Below are 26848 nucleotides of genomic sequence, written 5' to 3' on the forward strand. Positions count from 1 at the left end.
AGCACAGCGGAGCGGGGCTGCCCTCCAGCCCCAGGGGAGCGGGGCTGACCCCGCGGAGGAGCCACGCCGGGCGCCCCCGAGCCCAGCCTCGCGGCGGGAAATGCCCGGGAGCCCCCCCAAGGGGGTGCGAGGTGACCGTGCTCGGAGCCTCCCGCTGTCGAGCCCGAGACAAGAGCGCCCCGGGGCGGCTGTCGCTGCCGCGCGGGCTGCGCTCAACCGGCGAGCGCCGGGCTCGGAGGCGCCGGGGCGACCGCGGGCCCAGGCCGGGACCGGGGCGTCTCTCCCCGCCGGCGGGAGGCGGAGCCACGGGCAGCCGCGCCAATGAGGGCCCGGTGCAGGGCGGGTCTCGGGGCGGAGCCGCCCCCGCCAGAGGCCCCAGGCAGCGGCAGGCCCGGACGCGGCCCGGCGTGGCGCCTCAGTCGGGTTCCGGCGCCGGGGGTCACGGGCTGAGCCATGTGGGGCCGTTACCGGGCGGCGCGGCGGCTGCTGTTGCTGAGCCTCAGCCGGTGAGGAGGGGCCGAGCGGGGGGCGCTGTAGGGCGGGGACGGCGGTCCTGGGGCCCGATCGCCCCATCCACCGGCTCACACGCGTCGCCCGCCCCGAGCATCTTCCTCCCCAGAAACCCCCCCGTCCCCTAGGCCCACCCCGTATCCTCCCCCACATCCCACACATTCGTCTCCCCTAGACGCCCCCAGCCGCCCCCCTCCCTCTGTATTCTCCCCCCCACACCATTCGTCTCCCTAGACATCCCCCCTATATCCTCCCCCCCCAGCATATGTCTGTCCCAGACCCCGCACACCCTCTGTATTCTCCCCCCCACACACACCATTCGTCTCCCTAGGCTTCCCCCAGATTCCCCACACCCTCTGTATCCTCCCCCACATCCCATAGCATTCGTCTCCCACAGACACGCCCCCCCTTCCCCCAGACCCCCTATATTCTCCCCCACAGCATATGTCTCTCCCAGGCACCCCACACCCTCTGTGTCCTCCCCCCACACCATTCGTCTCCCTAGACATCCCCCCCTTCCCCCTATATCCTCCCCCCACAGCATATGTCTCTCCCAGGCACCCCACACCCTCTGTATCCTCCCCCCACACCATTTGTCTCACTAGATATCCCCCCATATCCTCCCCTGCACCCCACAGCATTCGTCTCCCCCAGACACCACCCAGCCTCCCCCCACCCTCTGTATCCTCCCCCCACACCATTCATTTCCCTAGACATCCCCCCCTTCCCCCTATATCCTCCCCCCACAGCGTATGTCTCTCTCAGGCACCCCACATCCTCTGTATTCTCCCCCCACACCATTCATCTCCCTAGACATCCCCCCCTTCCCCCAGACCCCCCTCACCCTGTATATCCTCCCCCACATCCCATAGCATTCGTCTCCCCAGACACCCCCCTTCCCCCAGACCCCCATATCCTCCCCCACAGCATTTGTTTCCCTAGACATCCCCCCCAGACTCCCCACACGCCTTATATCCTACCCAACACCATTTGCCTCCCTAGACATCCTCCCTTCCCCCAGCCCCCCACACCCCTTGTATCCTCCCTCATACCCCACAGTATTTGTCTCCGTAGCCCCCTTCTCCCAGACCCAACACACACCGTGTATCCTCCCCCCACAGCATTTGTCTCCCCAGACGTCTTCCCCCAATCCCCTGTATCCTCCCCCCACTCCATTCTTCTCCCTAGACATCCATCTTTCCCCAGCAACCCCCATATCCCCTCTATCCTCACCACATACCCTACAGCATTTGCCCCTCAAGACATCTCCTGCACATCCTCTATTTCCCCCCCAGCTGCCACACCATCCTTCTCCCCACATCCCCTCCTTTCCCCTACCCTCCACATCTTATATATTCCCCCATATCATCCTTTCTTCCAGACATCTCCCCCCAGCACACCCCATGTCCTCGTTCTCCCAACCCTACATATTTCCATATTATCCTCTTCCCCACACATCCCCTCTATCCTTCTCGTAGCCCTCCTCCACCTGCCATATCATCCTCCTTCCTGAGCCCTCTATATCCTTCCCCACCACCCCAATAGCATCGTTCTCCCCATCCCACCCCCAGTTTGTGTGCTTACAGTACCAAACTTCCTGTTATCCCCTATAAATTTTACATTCCCCTCGTCCATACACATCCTAACATATCATCCTGGCCGTCTCTAATATGACCCCCTCACAGTCCCTACTCCTGATAATGCTCCCTCTCTTCATTTACACACAGGGTCCTTATACCAACATGCACAATTTCACCCCCTGCTGTTAATCTGCTACAGAAATACCTCCCCTAGTGAGGTCATAATCCATTTGACACTGCCTCACAGAAACCCCTCCTTCACGCTCCATAGATCTTAATCACTCTGTGGTCCCTCCTTCTAACTGTCCTTCCCAGCTACATTTCTACTATTACCCTGACACACAACCTCCCCCATCCTATTATCTAGAACTTGTTTATTTCCCTGATATTACCCCAGCAAAACCGTTACTTCACTCAAAGTCTTCTACTTCCTATAACTCTGATCAATGTGACATAACCCAATGATGCTGATTGCTCTCCCCAGTCCTCACATTACTCCCTTAAAATATTGCATAATTCTGGGCCATGTCTACACTGGAAAGCATCTACAAAAATTCCTACCAGTTCAGCAAGAAAAACTGACATAACTAACACAGAGGTAAAAATAGGTCTGGCCTCTGGAGTTTTGATTGCAGGAGGGCTTTGGTGAACTGATGGGAATGTTTGTTTTTGTTTTGAAATTTTCCCAATATAGACAAGACCCTAAAGTTGACACCCACCCTAACCAATGTTTGCCTCTTTTGTTTTAGGCCCCAATCCTGAAATGAGCTCAATATAGGCATATGCCCATTGAAGTCAGTGAAATTTTGTGTGCGTGGGGGAAGGAGGGGCTGTTCATATGAGGCTCCGATCTTGCAATAATTTCAACTTTATCTTGAAAAGTCTTCTAGGTAGGAACGTGGCATTTGTCTGTAGCAGTGGTTCTCAACCTGTGCCCAATGGGCTGCTTGCAACCCAGTCAGCACCCAGCTGCGGCCCAGGTGACATCCTCAGGGCCATGCTGGTAGCATTGGATGCAGCCCACATAACACACATGTGGCCCACAATGGTAAATAGGTTGAGAATCACTGGTCTATAGAATGCAATATTTGTAATAATACACCCTTTTCCCCACCCCCAAAATTAAGCACAGAAAGGGGATAAGGTACAGAGAAACCTACTCTTGCGGTTGCATCTTTTTTCAAAAAGAAAATGTTATTTCAGGACTTTGAATCAAAAGTCATGGAGGTGGAAGAGTGGGCCTGCAAATGAAAGAGCACTACAATACAAGATAGGAGAACAAATCCATGGGTTCACTGTAAACCAGGTACAGTATTGTCTTTTTCTCGATCTCTCACTGTGAGTACTTTATAACTGGACAAAAGAATTTAGTGTTAGATGTTTTCCTGCAGAAGAGACCAAGAGTTAGGGTTGCAGGGTAAATATTTACATATATGCTTTGAGTATCAAATAGAAGCAGCTAAAATATTCTTGTGGACAAAAATCTTTAGGCAGTGCTAAAACAAAATGCCTGCTTTAAAAGAAGATACTAATTCTGTTAGAATTTGTTATAAGGAAAACACAGTGACTTGTATGTAAACTTTGGAGAAGAAACTCAAGCCATTGAAAACTATTATATTAAACATTCAGTCATCTGTCAGTATTTGTATTTCACTGTGTGTTCTTTGCTATTTGTTTCTGTAAGTCATTACAAAAATATGAACTCTTCTTAAGTCGGGGAGGCATACCCTATTTATTGTAGTGGAAGTAGCAATATTTATATAGCTCTTTTAATCTGATATCCTTTTAAAGGAAGTCTGTCATTATCCCCATATTACAGAGGGGAAACTTTAGCACATAGAGTTGGAAGTAAGTTGACCAAAATCAGTGATCTGAGCTGAAGCGAGTAATAGCAAGTAGATCCTTAGCGCAGTACCCTATCTTCTGAATTTACACTTTATCTTCTCCTTACAATTTATACAAGTGGCCAAATTGTTCAAAGATTGTTTCCTATACCAGACAAGTATTGTTGGTTACTAATTCTGACACAATTTCTGCCCTTCAGGTAATTGTGTTGTTTAATTTACTTTTCTTGTATTTATTCACCTCTGATTCAACATGCTATGAAAACTATCTGCTAAAAATAGACCCGTACCACTAATGTTTTATTCACCAACTAAGTTTTATTTACAACCTAAGGATCTGATCCTGAAATTGATGCAATTTAGTGACTTCTTGAGTCCCATTGATATTAATCAGACTCCATTTGGGTGTGAGGGCCAGGACCTACACATAAATCCAGCTGCAGGATGAGGGTATAAGTGCTTGATCTGGCTCTCAGAAACATGGAGGTACATAAGCAGCAAATGGTCTTGCAAAATCATTTATAGCACGTGGAAAGTATCTGTCAATGTCCTGCGTACATAACAGTGCACCTTTCAGCAAATGGGAACACAGTAATATCCTAGGCTTTTCTATGTTACTCCTTAATACTTTGTTTCTTAAAAATATTGGTGACTTTTTTGTAATATATCAAAAAAGGGTTGCAACATAAAACAACAAAGACAAGGAAGGTAAAGCATACTTGCATGTAAAACATAGTGGGATGACTGTTAATCCTTTGAATGTGCCTGACTTTAATATAATATTGAATGATATGGTGGTGTAATCTTCCGTATGTAATTCTTTGTTTTTGCTTTCCATCATAACCTTAATTTCTTCTAATTCAGTTCTAGTGTTTGATGTGCAGCAGAGGCTAGCTGGTTCTTTTCATAGTGTTCTCAAATTATTTTACCTAGAATTTATATAAATACTAACATGGAAGTTTTCTTCCAATGTAGGTAGAAGCTGTTCCTGAGCTATTCCTAACTGCAGTGAAGCTTAGTCATGAGAACACAGGAGCCAAATATTTGCATGTGGCACGTGAGGACTCCAATAATCTATTCAGGTATTCATTTTAGTATTAGTATTTATAAGGCACTTTCTATACGAAGATCGACCTGAGACCTGCAAATGCTAATATAGCTTCATATTACTCAAACGTTACTAATACTTTCCATTTAAGAAGCTCATAGTTGCAAGATTTTAAAAAATCCTATTTTACCAAAACTGTTGAAAAACTTAATTTGAATTCTGCCTTTTAATTAGTGAAATGAGTTTATTTTTTCAGTAAGGAAAAATTCATACTATCAAATCCATTTCAGAGTGCTTTATCAATTTCTCTTATGTTGATTGCTTATCTTTGTAAACTAAGTTGGTGTAAGACCCTCTTAAATGGATTTAAGAGCTTCTACGCAAGAAGATGCTGCTGTTTTTAACTTAAAGTGGTACAGTTTTCACATGTTGTCAAAAACTTAATTCACACAATTTACCTGTAAGGTTAGTAACAATTATTGCTATAGTCACTGTCAAAAGGGGACGTACATTTACTATATAGGTGTTAGCTACTGCAGCTGTTTTATCAACAACCTTAGCTACTTAATTTGTCTGCTGAACCGCATATCATGCACTGGAAAAACACCATATATCATCCAAAAGGTATACATTCTCCTGGCGAGCCCCCAAAAGTCCTCTAATTGTGAGCTTGTTTTTTTTCCCCTTGAAAGATATGATGTTTCTGCCTCCCAGCAGCACCAGTATTGGAAGACTAGTTTAGTTACTAAAGCATGCTGCCTTTCACGTAAGGCTAAACTACAAAACAAGTAATAGACGTGCTGTCTTTTGGTCACAAACTATTGTGTTGCATTCTTTTACAGTGTACAATTTCGTACCACCCCATTGGACAGTACTGGTGTTCCACATATCCTTGAACACACCGTGCTTTGTGGTTCTCAGAAGTATCCTTGCAGAGATCCTTTCTTTAAAATGTTAAACAGATCACTGTCCACTTTCATGAATGCATTCACAGGTAAGTTCAAGATAACTAAGAGCGTATAATTCAGCGGTTCTCAATCTGGGACCCCAAAGTGGGTTGCGACCCTGTTTTAATGGGGTCGCTAGGGCTAGTTTAGACTTGTGGGGCTGAAGCCCGAGTCCAGCCACCTTGGCCTGAAGCCCAAGGCTTTGGCTCTGCACCCATCTCACCCCCTCTGTCCAGGGCAGTGGGGCTCAGGGTTTGGCTTTCTTCCCTCTTTCCCCTCCCACCTGGGGTGGTGGGACTCGGGCCGGCTCAGGCTTCGCTCCCCCCTCCTGGAGTTGTGTAGTAATTTTTGTTGTCAAAAGGGGGTCGTATCATAGAATTTCAGGGTTGGAAGGGACCTCAGGAGCTCATCTAGTCCAACCCCCTGCTCAGAGCAGGACCAATCACCAATTTTTGCCCCAGATCCCTAAATGGCCCTCTCAAGGATTGAATTCACAACCCTGGGTTTAGCAGGCCAATGCTCAAACCACTGAGCCATCCCTCCACCCCCTGCACCCATTGTGGTGCAATGAAGTTTGAGAACCCCTGGCATATACAGTATTGTTAATTATCTTTTACTTTATGATTACGGCTTACTTCCTAAATTCCATGTTTGTTTGTTTTTGCTATAGTTATTTATAAATATTGTTGAACCTTTCTAATTACATTGACTGGGAGATCCATTGCAAAATGTTGAATTTTATAAACAAGCAAGTCGGTGCTGATGCATAAAATGTATTTTGTTCATTTGACAAGTATAGATTAGTTTTCATATACACCTCTACCCCGATATAACGCAACCCGATATAACACGAATTCAAATATTACGCGGTAAAGCAGCACTCCGGGGGGCGGGGCTGCACGCTCTGGCGCGTCTGGCTCCAACACGTTGCTCTGAGTGGCGTGTTAAGGGTGCCGGGCTGGGACCGAGGGGTTGGATAAGGAGCACAGGGTCTCGGGGGGTGGTCAAGGGACAGGGAACGGGGGTGTTGGATAGGGCGTGGGAGTCCTGGGAGGGGCCTGTTAGGGGGCAGGGGTGTGGATGGGGGCGGGGCAGTCGGGGGACAGGGAGCAGGGGTGTTGGGTAGGGGGTGGGGTCCTGGGGGTGGTTAGGGGCAGGGGTCTCTGGAGGGGGTAGTCAGGGGACAAGGAGCGGCGGGGTTGGATCGGTTGGGGATTCTGAGAGGTCAGTCGGGCGGGAAGTGATTATTAATAACGGAAATGCTCAAGGCCAAAGCAAGTTCGATATAACGTGGTTTCACCTATAATGCAGTAAGATTTTTTGGCTCCCGAGGACCGCATTATATCTGGGTAGAGGTGTACTATTTGGTATTTCATAGCATATAAGTAAATGTTCTGTTAGCATCACTTTTACAAAACAGCCGTCTTAGCAATGAATTCCTTACTATAGTATTAGATCTTTGCTGAGGAGTGGGGAGAAACCATCACATTCTACAGAAGTTATTGGGTGTGCAAATTAGCGAGCTTCTACTCAGTTCCAGTTAATTATTTGGACAATCGAACTTAAAATAAAAATAGGAAGTGAAATGCACTGCAAACTTCCTAAAATACTTTGGTCATTAATATTTGATTTTGTTTGTATACAGCCAGTGATTACACACTCTACCCATTTTCAACACAAAATCCAAAGGATTTTCAGAATCTCCTGTCTGTGTATTTGGATGCTGCTTTTTTCCCATGTTTGCGACAACTAGATTTCTGGTAAGACTTGTACAGTTGTGTGTATAAACATTAAAAATCAAAGACTTGCTTATAATTTTAAAACTTTTTTACAGGCAAGAAGGTTGGAGGTTAGAGCATGAGAATCCAACTGATCCTCAGACACCACTAGTCTTCAAAGGAATTGTTTTTAATGAAATGAAAGGGGCATTTGTAAGTTCTGGCTTTTATTATCAACACTATAAAAGTGCATTGTGAATATTTAAAATAGTTGAGATTGCAGATTAGCAATTTCATAGTTTCATTGAGTTTGAATAGCTCTACTCTCCCCACTATTAACCTCGTATACTCAATAGTATTTCTGAAGATAGATTGAATAAGATTTATTTTGAAGGATAGTCTGTTGAAAAGCTTATTATTTATATAAATGTAGTATTTAAGTAGTGAATCTTGCTGTTGTCCTATCTTTTGAGCAAAGGTTGGAATTATAATGTTGCAGCAATAGGCCACTAGTGATCTGATTAAAGTGACAAAAACTTTTTAATAAAAATTGTTGTATTAAAGTCAATGAAACTGGTGGACTACATGCTTGTGTAAGAATTACTTTTATGAGTAAGGCCTATAAGATTAGGTCTTACTGTTAAATATTTTTAATCTTAAAGTTTCTTCCGATGGCTTGCTAAAATGTATCTTTTTTTTTTTCCCCTTAAGACAGACAATGAGAGGTTATTCTCACAACACCTACAGAATAAACTCCTTCCTGATCACACTTATGGTGTAATATCTGGTGGAGACCCATTAAGTATTCCTGACCTTACATGGGAACAGCTTAAACAGTTCCATGCCACTCATTATCATCCAAGCAATGCTAGGTACTTTAAATTGTTGTTGCTGACGACTTAGGTGATATACTGGGTTAACCGTGTATGTGTTTACCTGTGTCTCTCGCACTAAAGCAGGTATTTACTTTATATTAGTGTTTACTAAGTAAGGCGTGAGGAAAAATGTTATAGCCCCAAGAATGGATAAATGGGTATAGGGTTTTTTTATTTTGTTTATTTTTTTTTAAATTTTGTCACTCATTCAAATCCAGCCCACATTGGAAGTCACAGAAAGATGTTATAATCTGATGGCTCTTCAGTGGCTTGTGTGACATGAGGTAATGGTATTGGATTCCTACTGGTAGGTGTTGACATTGCTCAGCCATTAACTGTTGGTATATTTGGCAAGGCCTGCATAGAAGCTAATAATTCACTTGACATGGAGACTGAAAGGTGATTCCTTCAGATAGAATTGAGGGGTACTAGTGGGGAAACTTGTATTGCTTCTCCCTTTTCTGAACCAATTATGTGGATAAATAGAAATTCAGCTTAGAGGGCTATCAATCCAGCATCTTTCATGAGAAATTGATTAAGCTATTGCAATGATGACCTCCCAGCCGCATCCCCCTGTTTTGTTTCTCTCTTCATCCTGCTTTTACTAACATGTCTAAATATAGATCTTGATAATCCAATATGATCAGCATAGGCAGCTCCTGGAGCCACCGTCAATCGATAATGCTCCTTGCAAGTGCAAGGATCTGCCTCAGTGGACCCAATTGCAGGATGAGGCCAAAATTTGTAACCTCACTGAGGCAAGGATTGTGCGATCTTATCTGTATTGCAAGAAGCTAAATAACCTTGCTTCTCTTTTAAAAAACATATTGTTTTGGGAATTTTCCTGCTGGGATTAGGTTGTTTGGACACGCAGCTTTTTCCCGCCAAGAGTACTGTATGATTGTCCTACAAACTAGCTGCTGGCTTTTAGTGCTCTTGACTTCAGTGCATGAAACTGGAAAATGGCATGGGATCTTCAGCTCTGAATAACTTTCTGATTAGTGTGTGCTAGTTCCATTTCTGCAGCAGAATTTTTGGTGACATTTTTGACAGGTTTGGGGGCCATGAAGACACACTCATTTCTGCATATAACTCACTAAAAGATGCATGAAATTCAGACTTCATTGCTGCTGTATTATGCATGCAGACTAAAAAATTAAATCCTAATCTTACATTTAAAATGCAGGTTCTTCACTTATGGTAACTTCCCATTGGAGCAGCATTTAAAACAAATTCATGAAGAAGCGCTGACTAAGTTTCATAGAATTGAACCAAATACTGCCATCCCAGTTCAGCAACTCTGGGATAAGCCTGTAAGTAAAAGATAAATATATAACCAGCCTTTGTATTGCACTACTTTAAATATTGAGTCTGCTCTGCAATGCTATTCAACTTACTGTTTGTTTTTATAGAACACTCACACATTTTGTTTGGTTGTAAAAGTGTTAACAGTTTTTGGGCCTTATGATAAATTTAAATGATTGACTTCTAGGATCTGTATACTGTTATATTTAGGGTCTCAATGATCCCTCAGTGTTTGAAGACTGCCACACTGTATTCACTAACTAGAGAATTATCCATCTAGCAATTGACACAGAGTTCTGGGAGTTAGGAGATGTGGGCTTAATTCCTAGCTCTGCCAGAAGCTTGCTCTGTTCTCTGGACCAATTCCTGCTTTAATTTGCAACCAGGATGCAAATGGGATGGAAGTTAGGGCAGGATTTGTTTGGCCCTTTCTTTCTCAATTTCCCACTTGTAATGGAGATACTACCTACCTCACGTGGGTGATAACAAGCAGGGATAATGTATTCATGAATTTACAAGTTAACTCATTAATGTTTATAAAGTGTATTAAAATCCTCAGAAGGAAGATACTATAGAAACACAAATTATGCTTTATTATTAACTTCCGTTCAAGTTTAATGTTTTAAATCATGTTACTGCCTCTAGTTACTTATTTATTATACTTGACAGAGAGAGCATCATGTGAAATGTGGCTCAGATTCATTTGCTGCAGACCCTACAAAGCAGACAACTATCAGTGTTAGCTTCTTGCTGACAGAGTAAGTGTATTGAAAATGAAATTTCAACAGAAGAATCATGCTTATTCCTTTAAATCAGGAACTTACTAAGAGTTTATTTCACCATGAGCGTAATCAAAATTGTTTACTATAAGGATTCTCAAATTTGTTTCATAGTGTGGGTCACCTCACATCCCATCATGACTGTGTGGCCCTCCCTTCTCTCCCTTTTCCAATTAAATTAACATCCCTGTGACAATTACATCAATTTCTTATGTAGAGCAGTTAATGTTAAGAAAGCAATAATGTATTTTTAACTGTCTTTCACTTTAGCGGGTGGAAATAAAGAGCCAATACCATGTATTCTGCGGACCAGTGTTTAGGGACCAATGATTCACTGTATGCTAATGAGTTGCATCTAGGCAGACTTATTACATGTAATGGGGTTGCCCAGATGTACCTCAGGGCCTAATTCAACCAGTAAAACCTTTGACTGGCAATGATGTAGCAGGTGGAAAGAACCCAGTTTGACTCTAGGATCCCAAGCTGCGTGTGCACAACTGTCAGTGACTTTAAAAAACAAAACAAAAACCTCTGCTCTTCCCCTCACACACACTTCCCAGCCCACACCCTGTAGTTTGATACCAACAATAACTTAAATATAATACATAATACCCACAATCCCATTTTAAAGAAAACCATGCTGTAACACTGATTTTTTTGAAACTTATTTTTTTACTTAGCATTACAGATACTTATGAAACTTTCACGCTTAACCTGTTGTCTTCCCTGTTGGTTGGTGGACCTAATTCTCCCTTCTACAAAGCCTTACTTGAGGCCAATCTTGGTACAGACTTTTCTCCTGATGTTGGGTAAGTGTCGCAATTCACTTTTCATCACCTTTTAATGACAATAACTCCTGTAACGTTGATACTGCTCTTGTTATAAAATTACTTCCTTTTTTAAAAAATAAATCGAAGGATAGGTGGGGAGAAAGCTAACTCTTATTATTTTCAGGCTATTTTTATACAAGAATCTTCTGGTGTATTTTACTCTTTTCCATAGTGGAACAGTGAAGTATCTTCAAGTGTAAATTTTGACCTTGCAAGATACACAAATAGTTTTATTCTTGACTTACGTTGATTTAATGGAGTTGAGAATAAGGCCCATAATTCACAATCCATGTTGCTATTTTGCTATTGCCAATTACTTGCATACAATGTTTAAACATTTGTTTTCAGATGTATGTTTGTCTCTATACACTGGAGCAAGTGGATTGAAACCCTGTGGCAGTCTCTCGCATGTCAAAGTATTTTTTTTCAATATCCAAAACTATTTTATCTTGACATCTTAAGTGCTTTAGGATTACTTCGGAAAAGTCAGTAAATTTAATCTTTGATAGGCTTTTATTTACTTATGGTGCTTTTTTTTTTTTCTGATTGATTTAGTGCACTATGAAGACTGTCACAAACACATCTTTATTGGTATAATGAAATACCATCAGATTTTCATAGTACAATATCTAAGTTACCTTGCATTTCCAAAAGTCTCTTGTAGACATAGAGCATTGTACAGATATTGTTTTGTAATATATTGAACAGAGAAATGGGACTCTATATGAGTAAAGATACCCATGTGTATAACTGCTGGTAGAATCATTTCTGAGTACTTAATGTTTTAAATAATTACACTTCATTCCAATTAAAATGACAGTATTTAGTACCTACTAGGTTAATGTGCAACTTCTTGGCAAGAAACTCATTGGTAACTTCCAATTTAGCTTATATGTATCTATCAGTGCAACGTTAAGAAGCAGCGTAGTCTACTCCCCAGAGCATTCTGTGCCAAAAAAAATAAAAATTCCGTGCACAATATTTTAAAATTCTGCAAATTTTATTCCTCAAATAAAAGAGGAGGCTCCAGCATGGCTCTGGGGGGAGAGGCCACTGTACAGCTCCCCCTGGGATACAGACTCAGTGGCGAGGTTGCACCCAACCCTGACACAGCGCAAGGACTGGGCCTGCCCCAGAAACACCCCAGAGCCTTGCCCAGCTGTGCCAGGTGCACCAGATGTGGGCAGGCAGGCTCAGCAAGGCAGGATCCAAATATGGAGGGGCTTAGTGTGGGGAATCCAGGTGTGAGATGAGGGTTCTGTGTGGGGCAATCTGGATAAACGTGGCTCAGTGGGGTATCTGGGTGTGGGGGCGCTCAGTGCAGGGTCCAGATGCTGGGGGAGTGGGGCTCAGTGGGGTTGGGATCCAGGTGTGGATGGCTCTTCGGCTTGGTCCAGGTGCAGGGGGAGTGGGGATCTGCGGGGCGGGGGTGGGCGGTTTGAGTGTTTGTGTTTCAAAGAAGTCTGCGGAGGACATAAATTCTGCGCATGCACAGTGGTGCACAATTCCCCCTGGAGTAATAGTCTAGAGGAATGAGCATAAGTCGGAGAATTAGACACTTCTGAATTCTGGATCACTTTATGGTCTTTGACAAGTCATTTAGGAGGGTGGGGGAAATGTAAATGGCCTCTAATTTGGGTGGCTCAGTTTTGGTGTGCTAAATTTTAAGTGCAGGGGATTTGATTTTCACCAGTGCTGAACCCCTACAGCTCCTATTACATTGGCTGCTGTTGGAATTGTAGGATGATCAGGACTTCTGGAAATGGGACCTTAGGTTTTTAGAGTTGAGCCCTAAAGTTAGTCACTTGTGAAAACTTGGACTACAATTTCTTTATCCCAGTTTCCCTAAATCTATTGAGTCACTGAGACACAAACATGGAACCCCCAAAATATCATCTCTGCACTCAATTTTCAAAGACTGCTATTTGAAGACTAAATTGTAGACCCCTTCTACTCACTGTCATAAGTAAAATGAACGTGTTGGTTTAAAAAGAGTTTTCCTCTTCGTGTCTGCTATCAAAAGAAAATAATATAAATACAGAAAAATCTTCTGTATTTGAAAACACTAATACAGATTAATTCCAAGATTTTTTCAGTCCTTTCTATTTTAGTTTTGGTTCTGTAGCTGTTCTTCATTCTTTAGTTCGAACTATGGCTGAAACTTTTAAAAACCATGTACCATTCCTACTGAGACTGAAAAATAAATAGCTGAAGATTTTGGCTCCTTGCCTTTTTGTTAGGTTTTTTCTTTTCCATCTTAGTCTAGATCTTGTAAATTCTAACTTTTTTTTTTTTTTTTTTTTTTTTACATTCATTAACTAGTTATAACCTTTCTGTGGTTCTGTGTCAAAGTTTCAGTACCTACCAGTGGAATAAATGTTTTTTTAATTCTAGGTTTAATGGCTGCACGCAAGAGGCTTACTTCAGTGTAGGCCTGCAGGGAATTGCTGAGAAAGACATAGAAACCATCAAACAAATTACTGCTAGAACAATAGATGAAGTTATTGAGTGAGTAATGTTAAATTCTCGAAGTATTCTTTTACCAAAAACTATTACTAGAAGTATATTTTTAAAATATGTATTTTTAAATGTATGAAAACTACACTAAAGTAGCAATTTCCAATGGTTCAATACTTTTAAGAACTAATCTTATTTATTGCCCCTCTCCTCCCTGCTTCCTTAAATACTTGTCCTATAGTGTGCCCCTCACCATAATATTTCGGAGTTAATAGTGCTATTTCATTAAATGACACAATATGATCATACTTCATATTGGTTTTATTCTATATGGTACATACTAAGTACCAATGCTTCATCAATACTATAATTCATTTTCATGTGTTAATGGGTGCATGCGTTCTTCTCTCGGGGATGTGGGGGTATGTGTATATATGTACACACACTATATCTATATTAAAAAAACAAAACAAAAACTTTCCCCAAAGGAAAGGATTTGAGGAAGAGAGGATTGAAGCCCTACTTCACAAAATTGAAATCCAGATGAAGCATCAGTCTACAAGTTTTGGACTTGCCCTGACATCAGTAAGTGCTCCTTTTTTCTGTATAGGTACAATGTCAGTTTTCAGCAGTGTCTTAGAATTCTGGGTCAGATTTTGCAAGGCCTTTCTCATGCAGACATTCTCCTGAAATATCTTTTTTTTTTTTTGTCTTCCTTCCTTTGTTCCCCTCAATATCAACAAAGGTCTGTTGTCATTAGACTTTGTATTAGTTGTCTAATTTAGGGCTCAATCCCCTAATCTTTACATGATTAGGTCCCCTGGGATTGCTTGCTTGGGTAACGATTTCTCCTGGGCTTGTAAACTCAGGGCATGGACTTACACATTTGTAAGGCCTCTTGTACCCCATAGCGCTATATAAATAATGACTGAATACTTGGTCCCCTGTACTTAGTTTTGCTGCTGTAATTAAAGTTCATAGTTTAAACATGAAAATATGCACTGGCTTGAATATTTACCTAAAATTTCCACATAGAAGCAATTGTAGAGATGAGCCCCCTAGAAAATGTGGGTGGCTCTTAGGAACCCTGAGAAGCCTTCTAAGCTTTGTCAAGTGTGGGGGCTCTGTGAGTTATAGGATCTGCAGGTGAGGTGGAATATTTCACATTCTGCTTTTCCCAATGATCAACTCCTCTACTCTCCCCCGTTTTGCTACACCCTGTGTTCCACGTGTCCACTATCCCTCACTCTGCTGTCACCCTTCTTGTCTTCACCACTGTACCCTCCCGCACTTTGCTGGGACTCTTTATATCCCATTCTCCACTATGTAATCCAAGTTCCATGCTTTCTCCAGCCTGCAAATCCCACCAGTGGACCTCCCTAAGATCTAAAGGAAGTGAGCATTTTAGGAGGTCTTCTATAGTGGGATAGTGGGATTACCAGGAGAGTTGGGGAGGGGACAGCAGCAAGAGAAATGCATGAAATAGAATAATCAAATCAAACTCAATTTAAAATGTCTCATTGTTCTTTTCAAGTTAGCATCTGGCAAAAAGAGCTTTATAAGTTTCTCACTAAGGTGATCACCATTTTTCAAAAATGTCTTCAGCTTGTCTGATTAAATTCTGCTGCAAAAAACCCTCTTTTTAATTGATAAGACCTGCAAGCAATTAATTCAAAGTTTGAGGATTATCTCTTCAAGAAAATATTCTAGAAATGTACTTTATTAAAAGAAACTGCTTAAGTCTCCAGCAGTGAGATCCCATATTAATCTTTCCATATTTCTATTAATAATAAAAATGGAAATAACTTCATTTTCTAGGGATGGTAGTTTAAAAACACTAGAACTTAACTCGGGAAGTTCAGTACAGTAACTGAGTTCTCGCTTTTCTTTTGTTAATTTCTTGTTACAACAGTGACAAAAAAGCAAAAGTTAAATTTATTGAACTTGGAACACTTTAGTTTTAGAATGCAGTCAGAGAGGAATTTGTCTGATTATTTTTTTTTGACATTTGTAGAGCCACATTGAACTTGTCAAATTGTTGCTAGAATGATCAAAGTTAATGAGTGAGTAATGGTAAATCTTGAAGCATTCTTTTAATACAGACTGTTATTGTTCCAAGGTTTGTAGAAAAATTTACCTCTGCCCAAGACCTAACCTACCCATTTTTCAGTTGATATTTCAATTGATATATGAGAGAGAATAATGTTCTTTGCAACAGAAAGTTCCCACGGAATTCTTAAATATTTTTTAGAGTTTTGACAATTGTTATATGCTTAGGACACGTGTGTATATAAACATATATTCAGTAAATGAGAATGGAGAACTGTAGAAAACATAATTTTGATAAATGCAGTTCAAGAACAATTTTTCTTCGTTTATTTAACATTTGCTTTGTAGTGTACTTTATTTCAAGTCTCTCTCCCCCACCCCATCCCCAATGTTTCTTCTACTGAACAGAAACTATCAATCTCTTCAGTTCAGGTTCTTGTATAGTATGTTGATCAACTTTCAATAGTAGTTTCACAAATTTTAAAATTAATAACTTCTCCCATACCACAAGTCCTAACAACGAAAACAAAACCTCCAAAACAAAAAGGCTCAGCAGACTTCTGCTTATAAAATCTTATCTATGTTAACAGTGGTCCCATTTAAACGCATAACAGAGTTATGTAAAAACACAGTTTTCTCTTTAGGCTGAAAAACTCATACAAATGTGTAACTGACTGTAGAATCTGATCTCTCTTGAAAGTTCTGGTTCAATTTTACTTTTTTCATGCCCTTCCTCCCAGTTGGACTGAATATTTGTGTATTCTAAAAAGTAAGGGGATGGGTGAGATCTGGGCTAAGGGGGAGAAATGTGAAAAGACTCCTTAAGGTGAAAACTTAGAAAATTGGGAGCCTGCCAAGGTAACTTTTTTTGAGGGGGAGGGAGGGAATTAACCTCTGATGTCTCTTTTAACAAACAATATTGTCACTTTTACCTTATGTACATATCAAATGGCGGTATTACTGAAGTGTTGCTTGTCTGCTATACATATATAAACAGGACTGGTAATGTGTGTGTTATGGAATATGCATACCAATCCATGAAATGCCTGTATATTCAGTTAAATGTTATGTTTATCTAATTTCTTGTCATTCAAGTACATAGCCTCCTGCTGGAATCATGAAGGAGACCCTGTGGAACTTTTGAAGATTTCAGACAAAGTGACTCAGTTCAGGCAGCACCTCAAGGACAACCCAACATTTCTTCAAGAAAAAGTTAAACAGTATTTTAAGGTAAGAGACTAAAGAAAAAGCTCTTTTAATACTAATTTCTATATCACACTGTTTGAGCCTGTGACAATAGTACTAGCTTTAGGCCTCTTGATTTTTTTCCTAATTATAAAACCCAGTATTGCAGGTAGATTAAATGTCAGCATTAACAGATGGAGTCCATTCATCATATACACCTTAAACCTTTCAAAAATGAAGCTACTACCCATTTTTGCCAAATGTCCAACTAAAGTGCGTACATGAACTCTCTGGGCAAAATGTAAGTGTGACATTGCCCAGTGTACAGTCTGGCCTGCTGAACAGCTGTGTCCTGGGGTGCCTTTTACACTGCTTTGCTGTGAGAGCAATCACTCCTGGCCTTGCTCACACACAGCCTCTAGCATGTAAATTATTCCCATCTAAGTTATGAGTGCTCCTAGCCAGCCATTCCTGAATTGTATTGCAGAATGACACTAGCAAATTCCCAATCCGATACTTGTCCACAGAAATGTGCGTCTTGTACTGCCCTGCTATTTCCTTCTGTGTAGTGCAAGCTCATAGAAAATCTGTCATTTCATTAATAGAAAATGATGTGCACGGCTCTTGTCCCAAATGAAGTTTCCCAAGCACTTCAATCCAAACACACACTGATTTAGATAAAACAATAACTACTGAAAGATAGATTTTAAGTGATTACAATTAATAAGGCATAAAAGTCAGAATTGATTACAAAGAAATAAAAGGCAAAACACAGGCTCTCACCATATGCTTACAGCAGTCTGGCTGGATTTCTCCCAGTTCAATGATGCATCTTTTGTCTTTCAAATGGTGCTGATGCCATAAGTAGAGATGAGGCTAAAGGTGATAGTCCATTCAATTTTGTTGACACCTGCTGAAATATCAGTTTGCCTTTTGTCTCTGAGGAAATGGTTTGGGCTGCTTCCCCAGAAGCAAGTGTATCTTGACCTTTTTAAACTAATATTTTAAATGGACGGTTTTCATGTTCACTGTGTCCTTTTACTAGCCTCCCCAATATTATATAAAATAGAAACTATTTGAGTTGTAAGGTTAAAATTCACAGTAAATATATCAGCTCCCCGCTTCAGAGTAGAAAACAAAGAATTTAATAGCAATTATAAAATTTGCACACTGCAGGTGGACTCCCTGGCTGGAGAACTGGGGTTATTCATTACACCTCTGAGGCAGGATTTCAGGTGGCTGTATAGGATGCATCTACCCTCTTTGTGGCTTGGAGCTCCGTTTCACGTGGAGTCTCTGAGCTCTTGCTCTTAGGTAGACAGTGGGAAGTGCCTGGGGAAAGGGTCTAATTAGGCTGCTCTAACTATCCTAGCACGTTAATTAGGTTATTTTCTAGGACATTCATGTCTGTGACCTTGTCTATGTGAGAAAGTTACACTGGTGTATTTTATATTGATTTAATTAGACCAGTGACCAATATGTCATTGAAGGATGCTGGCTGCTCAAGTGTCATAGAGGGATGCTTGTGCTCATGCTTGTGGCTATGTGCATCCTTTTCTACCCCTTATTTATTAATGTATCAAAGGGTAGGATTTTAACTGAAAGAAATAATGAGACCTTAAGTGGCTTCAAATGATATGCAAGCAAAATAATATGCATTCGGTATATGTCTGCTTGGTGATGGCAATAATCTAGGGATCTAAAGATGAAAGGGAGGAAGAAACAGTCCTTAAACCTAATATTTTGTTATGGGAATGTATTTGTACAGGATAATCCACATAGATTGACTCTGTCGATGAGTCCAGATGAAAGCTACTATGAAAAACAAGCAAAATTGGAAGCCGAAAAACTGAAACAAAAAGTTAATGCTCTTTCTGAAGAAGAGAAGAAACAAACGTATGAAAAAGGTTAGCATCTTGTAATGCTTTTTTAGTTCTGATAACGGTTTAAAAAAATGACAATCAGCTATTTTATTTGTCACTTACAGAATATTTATAGTTCTTTTATATATAGATACCAAAAGTCCATCAGCATTTGTTTTGAAAGTGGAAGATTTTACTGGTGTGTGTGGGTTTTTTGTTTGTTTTTTTTTAAAATAATCTGTGTGCGCTCAAATGTGCATGTAAAAGACAACTGTACGGTTAAAGACATCACCAATAGATTCCACTATCTAGAGGTATGCATCCGATGAAGTGAGCTGTAGCTCACGAAAGCTCATGCTCAAATAAATTGGTTAGTCTCTAAGGTGCCACAAGTACTCCTTTTCTTTTTGTGAATACAGACTATCTAGAGTACTCTTCACTTAAAAAATGAAGAAATTGATCAGAGCCTTGGAGGAGAGGGGGGAGGCAATGTTCTTTTTAACATTAACCTGCTAATACTAGAAACATGTAGTGAACTTGCTCTCAGGACAGCAGACATGTATCATCAGTTCCATCACTGTTGTGAGGGAAATTTGTATGACCAACTGAGAAGACCTATATAGCACTTCCGAAAAGTTTGAGCTTTCTTTATTGTTCTAGGCTGAATGTGAACTGATACAATGATGTCTTTTTCAGGCTGCAGATTGTGGTCTCTCTAACATTGTAGCTTACTCAAGCAGCTCCTAAATGAAATTAACAGGACTTGGAATCTGTGTGCAATTGTGAAACATACAAACATCATGTCAGTTACACGCCTTGGTGCTTGGGAAAGCTATAAACATCAGCAGTAGGGCAGACTATAAAGTATTCACTGAGGAAAAAAGAAACAAAATCTAGAAGAGTAGAGAAGCTGAGATACTACATCAGAGTAGCCTGGAGGTTCTGGGCTTGGGAAAGGGAGAGCAGCTTTCTAGCAGCTAGGTGAGATCGCCTACATTATAAGGTGAACTTGAGGTTTTTTAAAGCAACCACTAGCCAGAGGTGGATATAAAAGATAGAGGTTGAGGTTTTTCAAACAGACTAACAGGTTTAGCCAACCAACATGTAGCAAGGTCCAGAGAGAGCACTCTGGTAAGAATTCCAGGTGGATACTGACCTTTTTCACCTGAAAGCTGTGTTGTCGTCCCTGGAGTTTGCTGTTAGCGGGAGGTCTTTGACATCTGGCTGGTAGGTGTCTGTTAAATATTTTAATCTCTGGATCATGAGCTATCCTAAAGGGTGGAGATAGAAACACTTTATCCTGTTAGGATGATGATGGATTTTCTATGATGCCCTCTGATGTGCATTTCAATAAAATACAGTGATTATAATAGTTTGCGGGAGCTGTTGGGAATGGGAAGTATCACTCTTATCTGTCACAGAAATGTGTTTTTTTTTTTTTTTTTTTCCCCTTAGCTACATAATTTCACTGGGTTTTGATAGTTTTTATTGGAAACCTTTAAGCATTAATCTTAATATTCTGCTTTTATTAGGTTTGGAATTAATTGCTCTTCAAAGCAAACCTCAGGATACCTCCTGTCTCCCAGCTCTAAAAGTATCTGATATTGAGCCCACAATCCCATTCACTGAGCTGGAGATGACATTTGCAGGTTAGTGAACTTAAATCTTTTATAAAACGAAGAAACAGTTTAATTTGCTGACATTTTACTTTGAGAAGTAGAATGAATGGGAAATCAAAAGGCTTCATATATATGGCAATATATTGAATCATAGAATAACAGAGTTGGAAGGGACCTCTGGAGGCCATCTAGTCCAAACCCCTGCCCAGAGCAGGACCAATCCCAACTAAATCATCCCAGCCAGGGCTTTGTCAAGCCTGACCTTAAAAACCCCTAAGGAAGGGGATTCCACCACCTCCCTAGGTAACACATTCCAGTGTTTCACCACCCTCCTAGTGAAAAAGTTTTTCCTAATATCCAACCTAAACCTCCCCCACTGCAACTTGAGACCATTACTCCTTGTCCTGTCATCTGCTATCACTGAGAATAGTCTAGATCCATCCTCTTTGGATCCACCTTTCAGGTAGTTAAAAGCAGCTATCAAATCCCCCCTCATTCTTCTCTTCCATAGACTAAACAATCCCAGTTCCCTCAGCCTCTCCTCATAAGTCATGTGTTCCAGACCCCTAATCATTTTTGTTGCCCTCCTCTGGATGTTTTCCAATTTCTCCACATCCTTCTAGTAGTGTGGGGCCCAAAACTGGACACAGTACTCTAGATGAGGCCTCACCAATGTTGAATAGAGGGGAATGATCTCCTGGCAATGCCCCTACTTCTACAGCCCAAAATGCCATTGGCCTTCTTGGCAACAAGGGCACACTGTTGACTCATCTCCAGCTTCTCGTCCACTGTCACCCCTGGGTCCTTCTCTGCAGAACTGCTGCCGAGCCATTCAGTCCCTAATCTGTGCATTGGATTCTTCCATCCTAAGTGCAGGACTCTGCACTTGTCCTTGTTGAACCTTATCAGATTTCTTTTGGCCCAATCCTCCAATTTGTCTAGGTCCCTCTGTATCCTATCCCTACCCTCCAGCGTATCTACCTTTCCTCCCAGTTTAGTGTTATCCGCAAACTTGCTGAGGGTGCAATCCACACCATTCTCCAGATCATTAATGAAGATATTGAACAAAACCGGCCCCAGGACCAACCCTTGGGGCACTCCGCTAGATACCGGCTGCCAACTAGACATGGAGCCATTGATCACTACCTGTTGAGCCCGACAATCTAGCCAACTTTCTACCCACCTTGTGGTGCATCCATCCAGCCCATACTTCTTTAACTTGCTGACAAGAATACTGTGGGAGACCGTGTCAAAAGCTTTGCTAAAGTCGAGGAATAACACATCCACTGCTTTCCCTTAATCCACAGAACCAGTTATCTCATCATAGAAGGCAATTAGATTAGTCAGGCATGACTTTCCCTTGGTCAATCCATGCTGACTGTTCCTGATCACTTTCCTCTCGTCTAAGTGCTTCAGAATTGATTCCTTGAGGACATGCTCCATGATTTTTCCGGGGATTGAGGTGAGGCTAACCGGCCTGTAGTTCCCAGGATCCTCCTCCTTCCCTTTTTTAAAGATGGGCACTACATTAGCCTTTTTCCGGTCTTCCGGGACTTCCCCCGATCGCCATGAGTTTTTAAAGATAATAGCCAATGGCTCTGCAATCACAGCCGCCAACTCCTTTAGCACTCTCGCATGCAACGCATCCGGCCCCATGGACTTGTGCTCGTCCAGCTTTTCTGAATAATCCCGAACTACTTCTTTCTCCACAGAGGGTTGGTCACCTCCTCCCCATGCTGTTCTGCCCAGTGCAGTAGTCTGGGAGCTGACCTTGTTCGTGAAGACAGAGGCAAAAAAAGCGTTGGGTACATTAGCTTTTTCCACATCCTCTGTCACTAGGTTGCCTCCCTCATTTAGTAAGGTGCCCACACTTTCCTTGGCTTTCTTCTTATTGCCAACATACCTGAAGAAACCCTTCTTGTTACTCTGAACATCCCTCGCTAGCTGCAACTCCAGGTGTGATTTAGCCTTCCTGATTCCATTCCTACATGCCCAAGCAATATTTATATACTCATCCCTGGTCATTTGTCCAATCTTCCACTTCTTGTAAGCCTCTTTTTTGTAGTTTAAGATCAGCAAGGATTTCACTGTTAAGCCAAGCTGGTCGCCTGCCATATTTACTGTTCTTTCTACACATCGGGATGGTTTGTCCCTGTAACCTCAATAAGGATTCTTTAAAATACAGCCAGCTCTCCTGGACTCCTTTCCCCCTCATGTTATTCTCCCAGGGGATCTTGCCCATCGGTTTCCTGAGGGAGTCAGGGACTTGGTTCGAACTGAGGCTTTTATTCCATACCCCTAAATCGAGGGAGAACAAGTAATCGTAGATTACTTGTATTAATTATAAAAAGATTAATTTTAGCAAAATCCTGAAAGTATTATTGAGTTGTACAAAATTTTCAGTGGGAGATTTTCTGCAAAACAGCAGCCTTTGACAGCAGCAGTCAAAATGAACTAGAAGTACATTTATCTCAGATTCCCAAATTGCCTGGATTTGTCATCTGTTAGTGTAGGCTATAGAACAGAATCTGCTGCTTTAGCAACTAAAAGTGGTAAGAAACATTATCCATCAGACTGAAATCACTAAATTTGAATAGAGGAAAAACTAATAGGTGTATACTGAACAGCTGTTCTTTTGTTGCCACTTGCTAGCAAGTGAATATAATCTCCCAGTTATTACAGGAACCTGTACAGAATGTAAAAATTACAATGGCTATCCACTAAATATCACCACTGGGCAGAATTCCAAAAAGCAGCTGTTTCTCTGGTGAGAAATGGAAAGGTATTTCTTTCAAAATTTAAATGTCATAATTGAGACTAATGCATAATTTAGTCAACATACATTGTTGTGGTAACACATAATAATTAGAAAACACTTTTATAACTAGAGCAGCATAAGAGAGCACCTCTGCCTCTAAAAAAATGTTGAAGGATCAAATTCTGGTCCCAGACGAGCATGTGAGAGCTTCTGACTATTAAAGGCAGTCGGAAAGTTTGATGCAAAAATTGAGTTACTTCAGGCCATCAGAGTTCAGAAATGTTTGGGTTTGTCTCAGTCATGCTGTTCCCTGAGTTTTGATAGATATTGACTTATGCAATTGTGCTATATAGTGTTCCTTAGTAAGCGTACTTCTTTGTGTACACATTGCTCTATTGTCACCTCTATGCCACCTCTGCTTCTCTCTCATTTCAGCACAAGCAACCCCTCCCCCCAATTTACTTAAAACGGGGGAGGAAAATAAAGTAAAGAAAATGGGGCTGAAAATTGCTTTGTTTCCTTTTTCTCCTTCCCCCTTTTTCTCCTGTACTCCTCCAAACAATACCCTCCTTCCTTTCCCACAGGTCAGCAAGGCTGTTGTCTACACATCAATAACCACAATATATTTGGGTTTTCCACTGGTTTTGTTTACAATCACAACTATTCTTTGGAGATGATGGGGTCAAGGGGAAAAAGGGACAAAGGGTTCCTTAGTGCAGTTTTCAAAAACAGTTTGCGTTTCAGTTGTTTGACTGCTTTCTCTTATCCTTCTATGCAGTGTTGTTGTAGTCGTGTCAGTCCCAGGCTATTAGAGAGACAAGGTGGGTGAGGTAATATCTTTTATTGGACCAACTTCTGTTTGGCGGGAGAGACAAGCTTTTGAGTTACACAGACCTGAAGAAGAGCACTGTAACTCAAAAGGTTCTTCTCTCTCACCAACAGTAGTTTATTGGTCCAATAAAAAGATATTACCACACCTATCTTGTCCTTCTCTGACTCTAAAATTTAAATATTTAATGATCTTTCTCAATCTGGTAATTTGGAAGGTGATTCCTATTGAGTATAACTATATACTGGCCTAGAAAACTCATGATTCAGTCCAGGACTCATCATAATACCTTCAGTTAAAACAGGAAGTGGCTTCCTATTACCTTTGTAGTGTCAAAAATAACTAGTCTAAAGTACTTTTGGCAAATGTCATAGTTATGATGTGTTCAAAGTGAGGGATGCAGACTGCAATGTTTTTCTCTTGTTCATAGCTGATGAAATCCCTGTCCAATACTGTTCTCAGCCAACCAATGGGATGGTATATTTCAGAGCTGTTTCCAGCTTGAATACACTTCCAGAGGAGCTCAAACCATACGTGCCACTCTTCTGCAGGGTCATTACTAAGTAAGATAATTAGCATATTTGAAGTTGAGGATGATATGATGTGTTACAATACATGGAAATATTGATAGTGAACAATTCCTAGAACAATTACTTTCTATCTTACCTCTGGTTTGTGTAATTTCAGTGATGTTTCAATAGTACAAATAATTTTGATTATGGGAGAGGGTCTGAGACAGTTAGCCAGTAAGCTTGTAAACCGCTTGATTTATCAAATACATTTTTAATGCTCTTCTTGTATTCTAATTTTTTTCTTTGTTTACTAGCATATATTGGGTATTTGCTGACATTAAAAAAAGAACAAAAACCTAGTGTCTTTATTAATTTAAAAAAACATGTATTTGATGATAGCCTCAGATTACGTAACCTTACCCTTTTAAGATATCTTGTGTATTTGTATTGGACAAATTGGATTGTTTCTGGTTTTACTATATGTGGAAATAAAACGCTACTTTTTTTTCCCCCTTCAGAATGGGCTGCGGAGCGCTTGGTTACAGAGAGCAAGCCCAGCAAATGGAGCTAAAAACAGGTGGCATGTCTGTCAGCCCACACATCATTCCAGATGATTCACATCTGGACGCGTATGAACAGGTACATCATAACAGTATATATGCTGTTATGTTACACTGACAGCACTGTAGTTAAGGGTGGAGCAAAATTTCTCCATAAAGCAGGCACTTAATGTTGAACACTTCAATGATTTCAAAACATGGTGGGCTGAAAATTGGTGTAGAAGTGGGCTTTTGTTGGCTTATGTAACATATAAATTTCACTATCACCGTAACTTACCTTTATCCCAAAGGTAACGTTTTACATGACTCTTTATCTTCAGACTGTTTTTTTTATAACCTCTCACCACAGTATCCAAGTAGGTTTTTTATTTTTTTTTTTATTTTTTTTTTTTACACTAAGGAACAAAAGATGTTTTCCTGTTTCAATTCTTCCGTGACAAAGGGGCATGGCACAATAAGTGTAGGACTTTTTAATATATGTATAAACATGAAAGCTTAGATTTTTGTCAGAAAGCATTGATTTCACCATACACACACAGACCAAAATATATTTTCATTGATGATAATAGAAATTTACAAATAGGCAAAGTAAAAAAAAAAGTTGATTGAGAATTTATTAGTGTTTGATATAAGGTTATTGACTTTATATTTTGATGTGTGATGTTCACAATTTGTGTTACAATGGTTAAAGTTTTAACAATTTGATTCTCAGCATTTACTGTCATTAAAAAATTGTCTGATCTCCCCCATGATATCTCCCATTGTGACAATTGAAATGGATAAAAATTTTGAAAATCTTTAAAGATAGACATTGATATTGATAGTTAACAAATATTCAACATATTCAAGCTCATTAGGGGGTCAGACTTGTTAGGACTTCCCCACTCAACCCAATTAAGACTCTTAATTTTTCTTAATGTTGACCTGTTGTGGTCCTCTTCTCCTATTGTAACTGCTGTGCAGTAGTTACTGCCCACAGTGTATGGAGAGAGGGGAACCAGTATATCTGAAGGGTTCTTTAGGGGATTAGATTAGAGACTCATTTGCAGGAGCTCTCCATCCCCTGAACAGCTTTTTTTGATCTAGAGTCTCACTGCCTTCCTTCTACACCACATTTAACTACCATCTGGATGTGATGGGCTGACATAGAGGTACAGAAGCTGGCTCTTACTGGCACATGGGATAGGGTTTACCCCATTGTAGGGAAGGTACCATTCATGTAGAGCTATGTAACTACGCCTCTTGTCTGCCCTGAAGTTTTAGCAGTGGGTCTCTCTTGAATAAAGTGTCAATCTGGTTGTAGTTCTGTGATATAGGCCATTACGCTGACATTGGATAATCACTTTCATAAAATGCTACCGCGTGTTTCTGCAGCCTTTATTTCAGTTGTCTTCTGTTGGTTTATCCTGTGTGTGAAGTATCTTCATTTTTCCTTTAGGGTGTGCTCTTTTCTTCTCTGTGCCTGGATAGAAATCTGCCAGACATGATGCACTTATGGAGTGAAATTTTTAACAAGTAGCGTATTGGTTTTTTTATGTGTTTTTGGTCCCTTTTCTACCTTCCGCTCTCTCTCCCTCCCCT

The 26848-nt window shown here is 41.0% G+C and overlaps 1 protein-coding gene across 1 annotated transcript in view; it reads left to right on the plus strand.

Annotated features, from left to right (window-relative positions):
• The first annotated feature begins 234 nt into the window (after positions 1–234).
• PITRM1 (pitrilysin metallopeptidase 1) overlaps positions 235–26848 on the plus strand; it is a 44113-nt gene continuing 17499 nt past the window's right edge. Inside the window, exons 1-18 of the mRNA XM_073334464.2 lie at positions 235–506; positions 3294–3396; positions 4910–5016; positions 5825–5976; positions 7575–7689; positions 7764–7860; positions 8359–8519; positions 9709–9835; positions 10497–10585; positions 11287–11415; positions 13831–13944; positions 14382–14478; positions 17038–17172; positions 18896–19034; positions 20522–20638; positions 24626–24758; positions 25226–25346; positions 26706–26782. Of these exons, the coding sequence (XP_073190565.2) occupies positions 454–506; positions 3294–3396; positions 4910–5016; positions 5825–5976; positions 7575–7689; positions 7764–7860; positions 8359–8519; positions 9709–9835; positions 10497–10585; positions 11287–11415; positions 13831–13944; positions 14382–14478; positions 17038–17172; positions 18896–19034; positions 20522–20638; positions 24626–24758; positions 25226–25346; positions 26706–26782 (2066 nt within the window). The 5' untranslated portion in view covers positions 235–453. The remainder of the gene's footprint in view (positions 507–3293; positions 3397–4909; positions 5017–5824; positions 5977–7574; positions 7690–7763; positions 7861–8358; positions 8520–9708; positions 9836–10496; positions 10586–11286; positions 11416–13830; positions 13945–14381; positions 14479–17037; positions 17173–18895; positions 19035–20521; positions 20639–24625; positions 24759–25225; positions 25347–26705; positions 26783–26848) is intronic.

The sequence above is a fragment of the Lepidochelys kempii genome, chromosome 2, assembly GCF_965140285.1.
Source record: "Lepidochelys kempii isolate rLepKem1 chromosome 2, rLepKem1.hap1, whole genome shotgun sequence".
In the NCBI taxonomy this organism is placed as follows: domain Eukaryota; kingdom Metazoa; phylum Chordata; order Testudines; family Cheloniidae; genus Lepidochelys; species Lepidochelys kempii.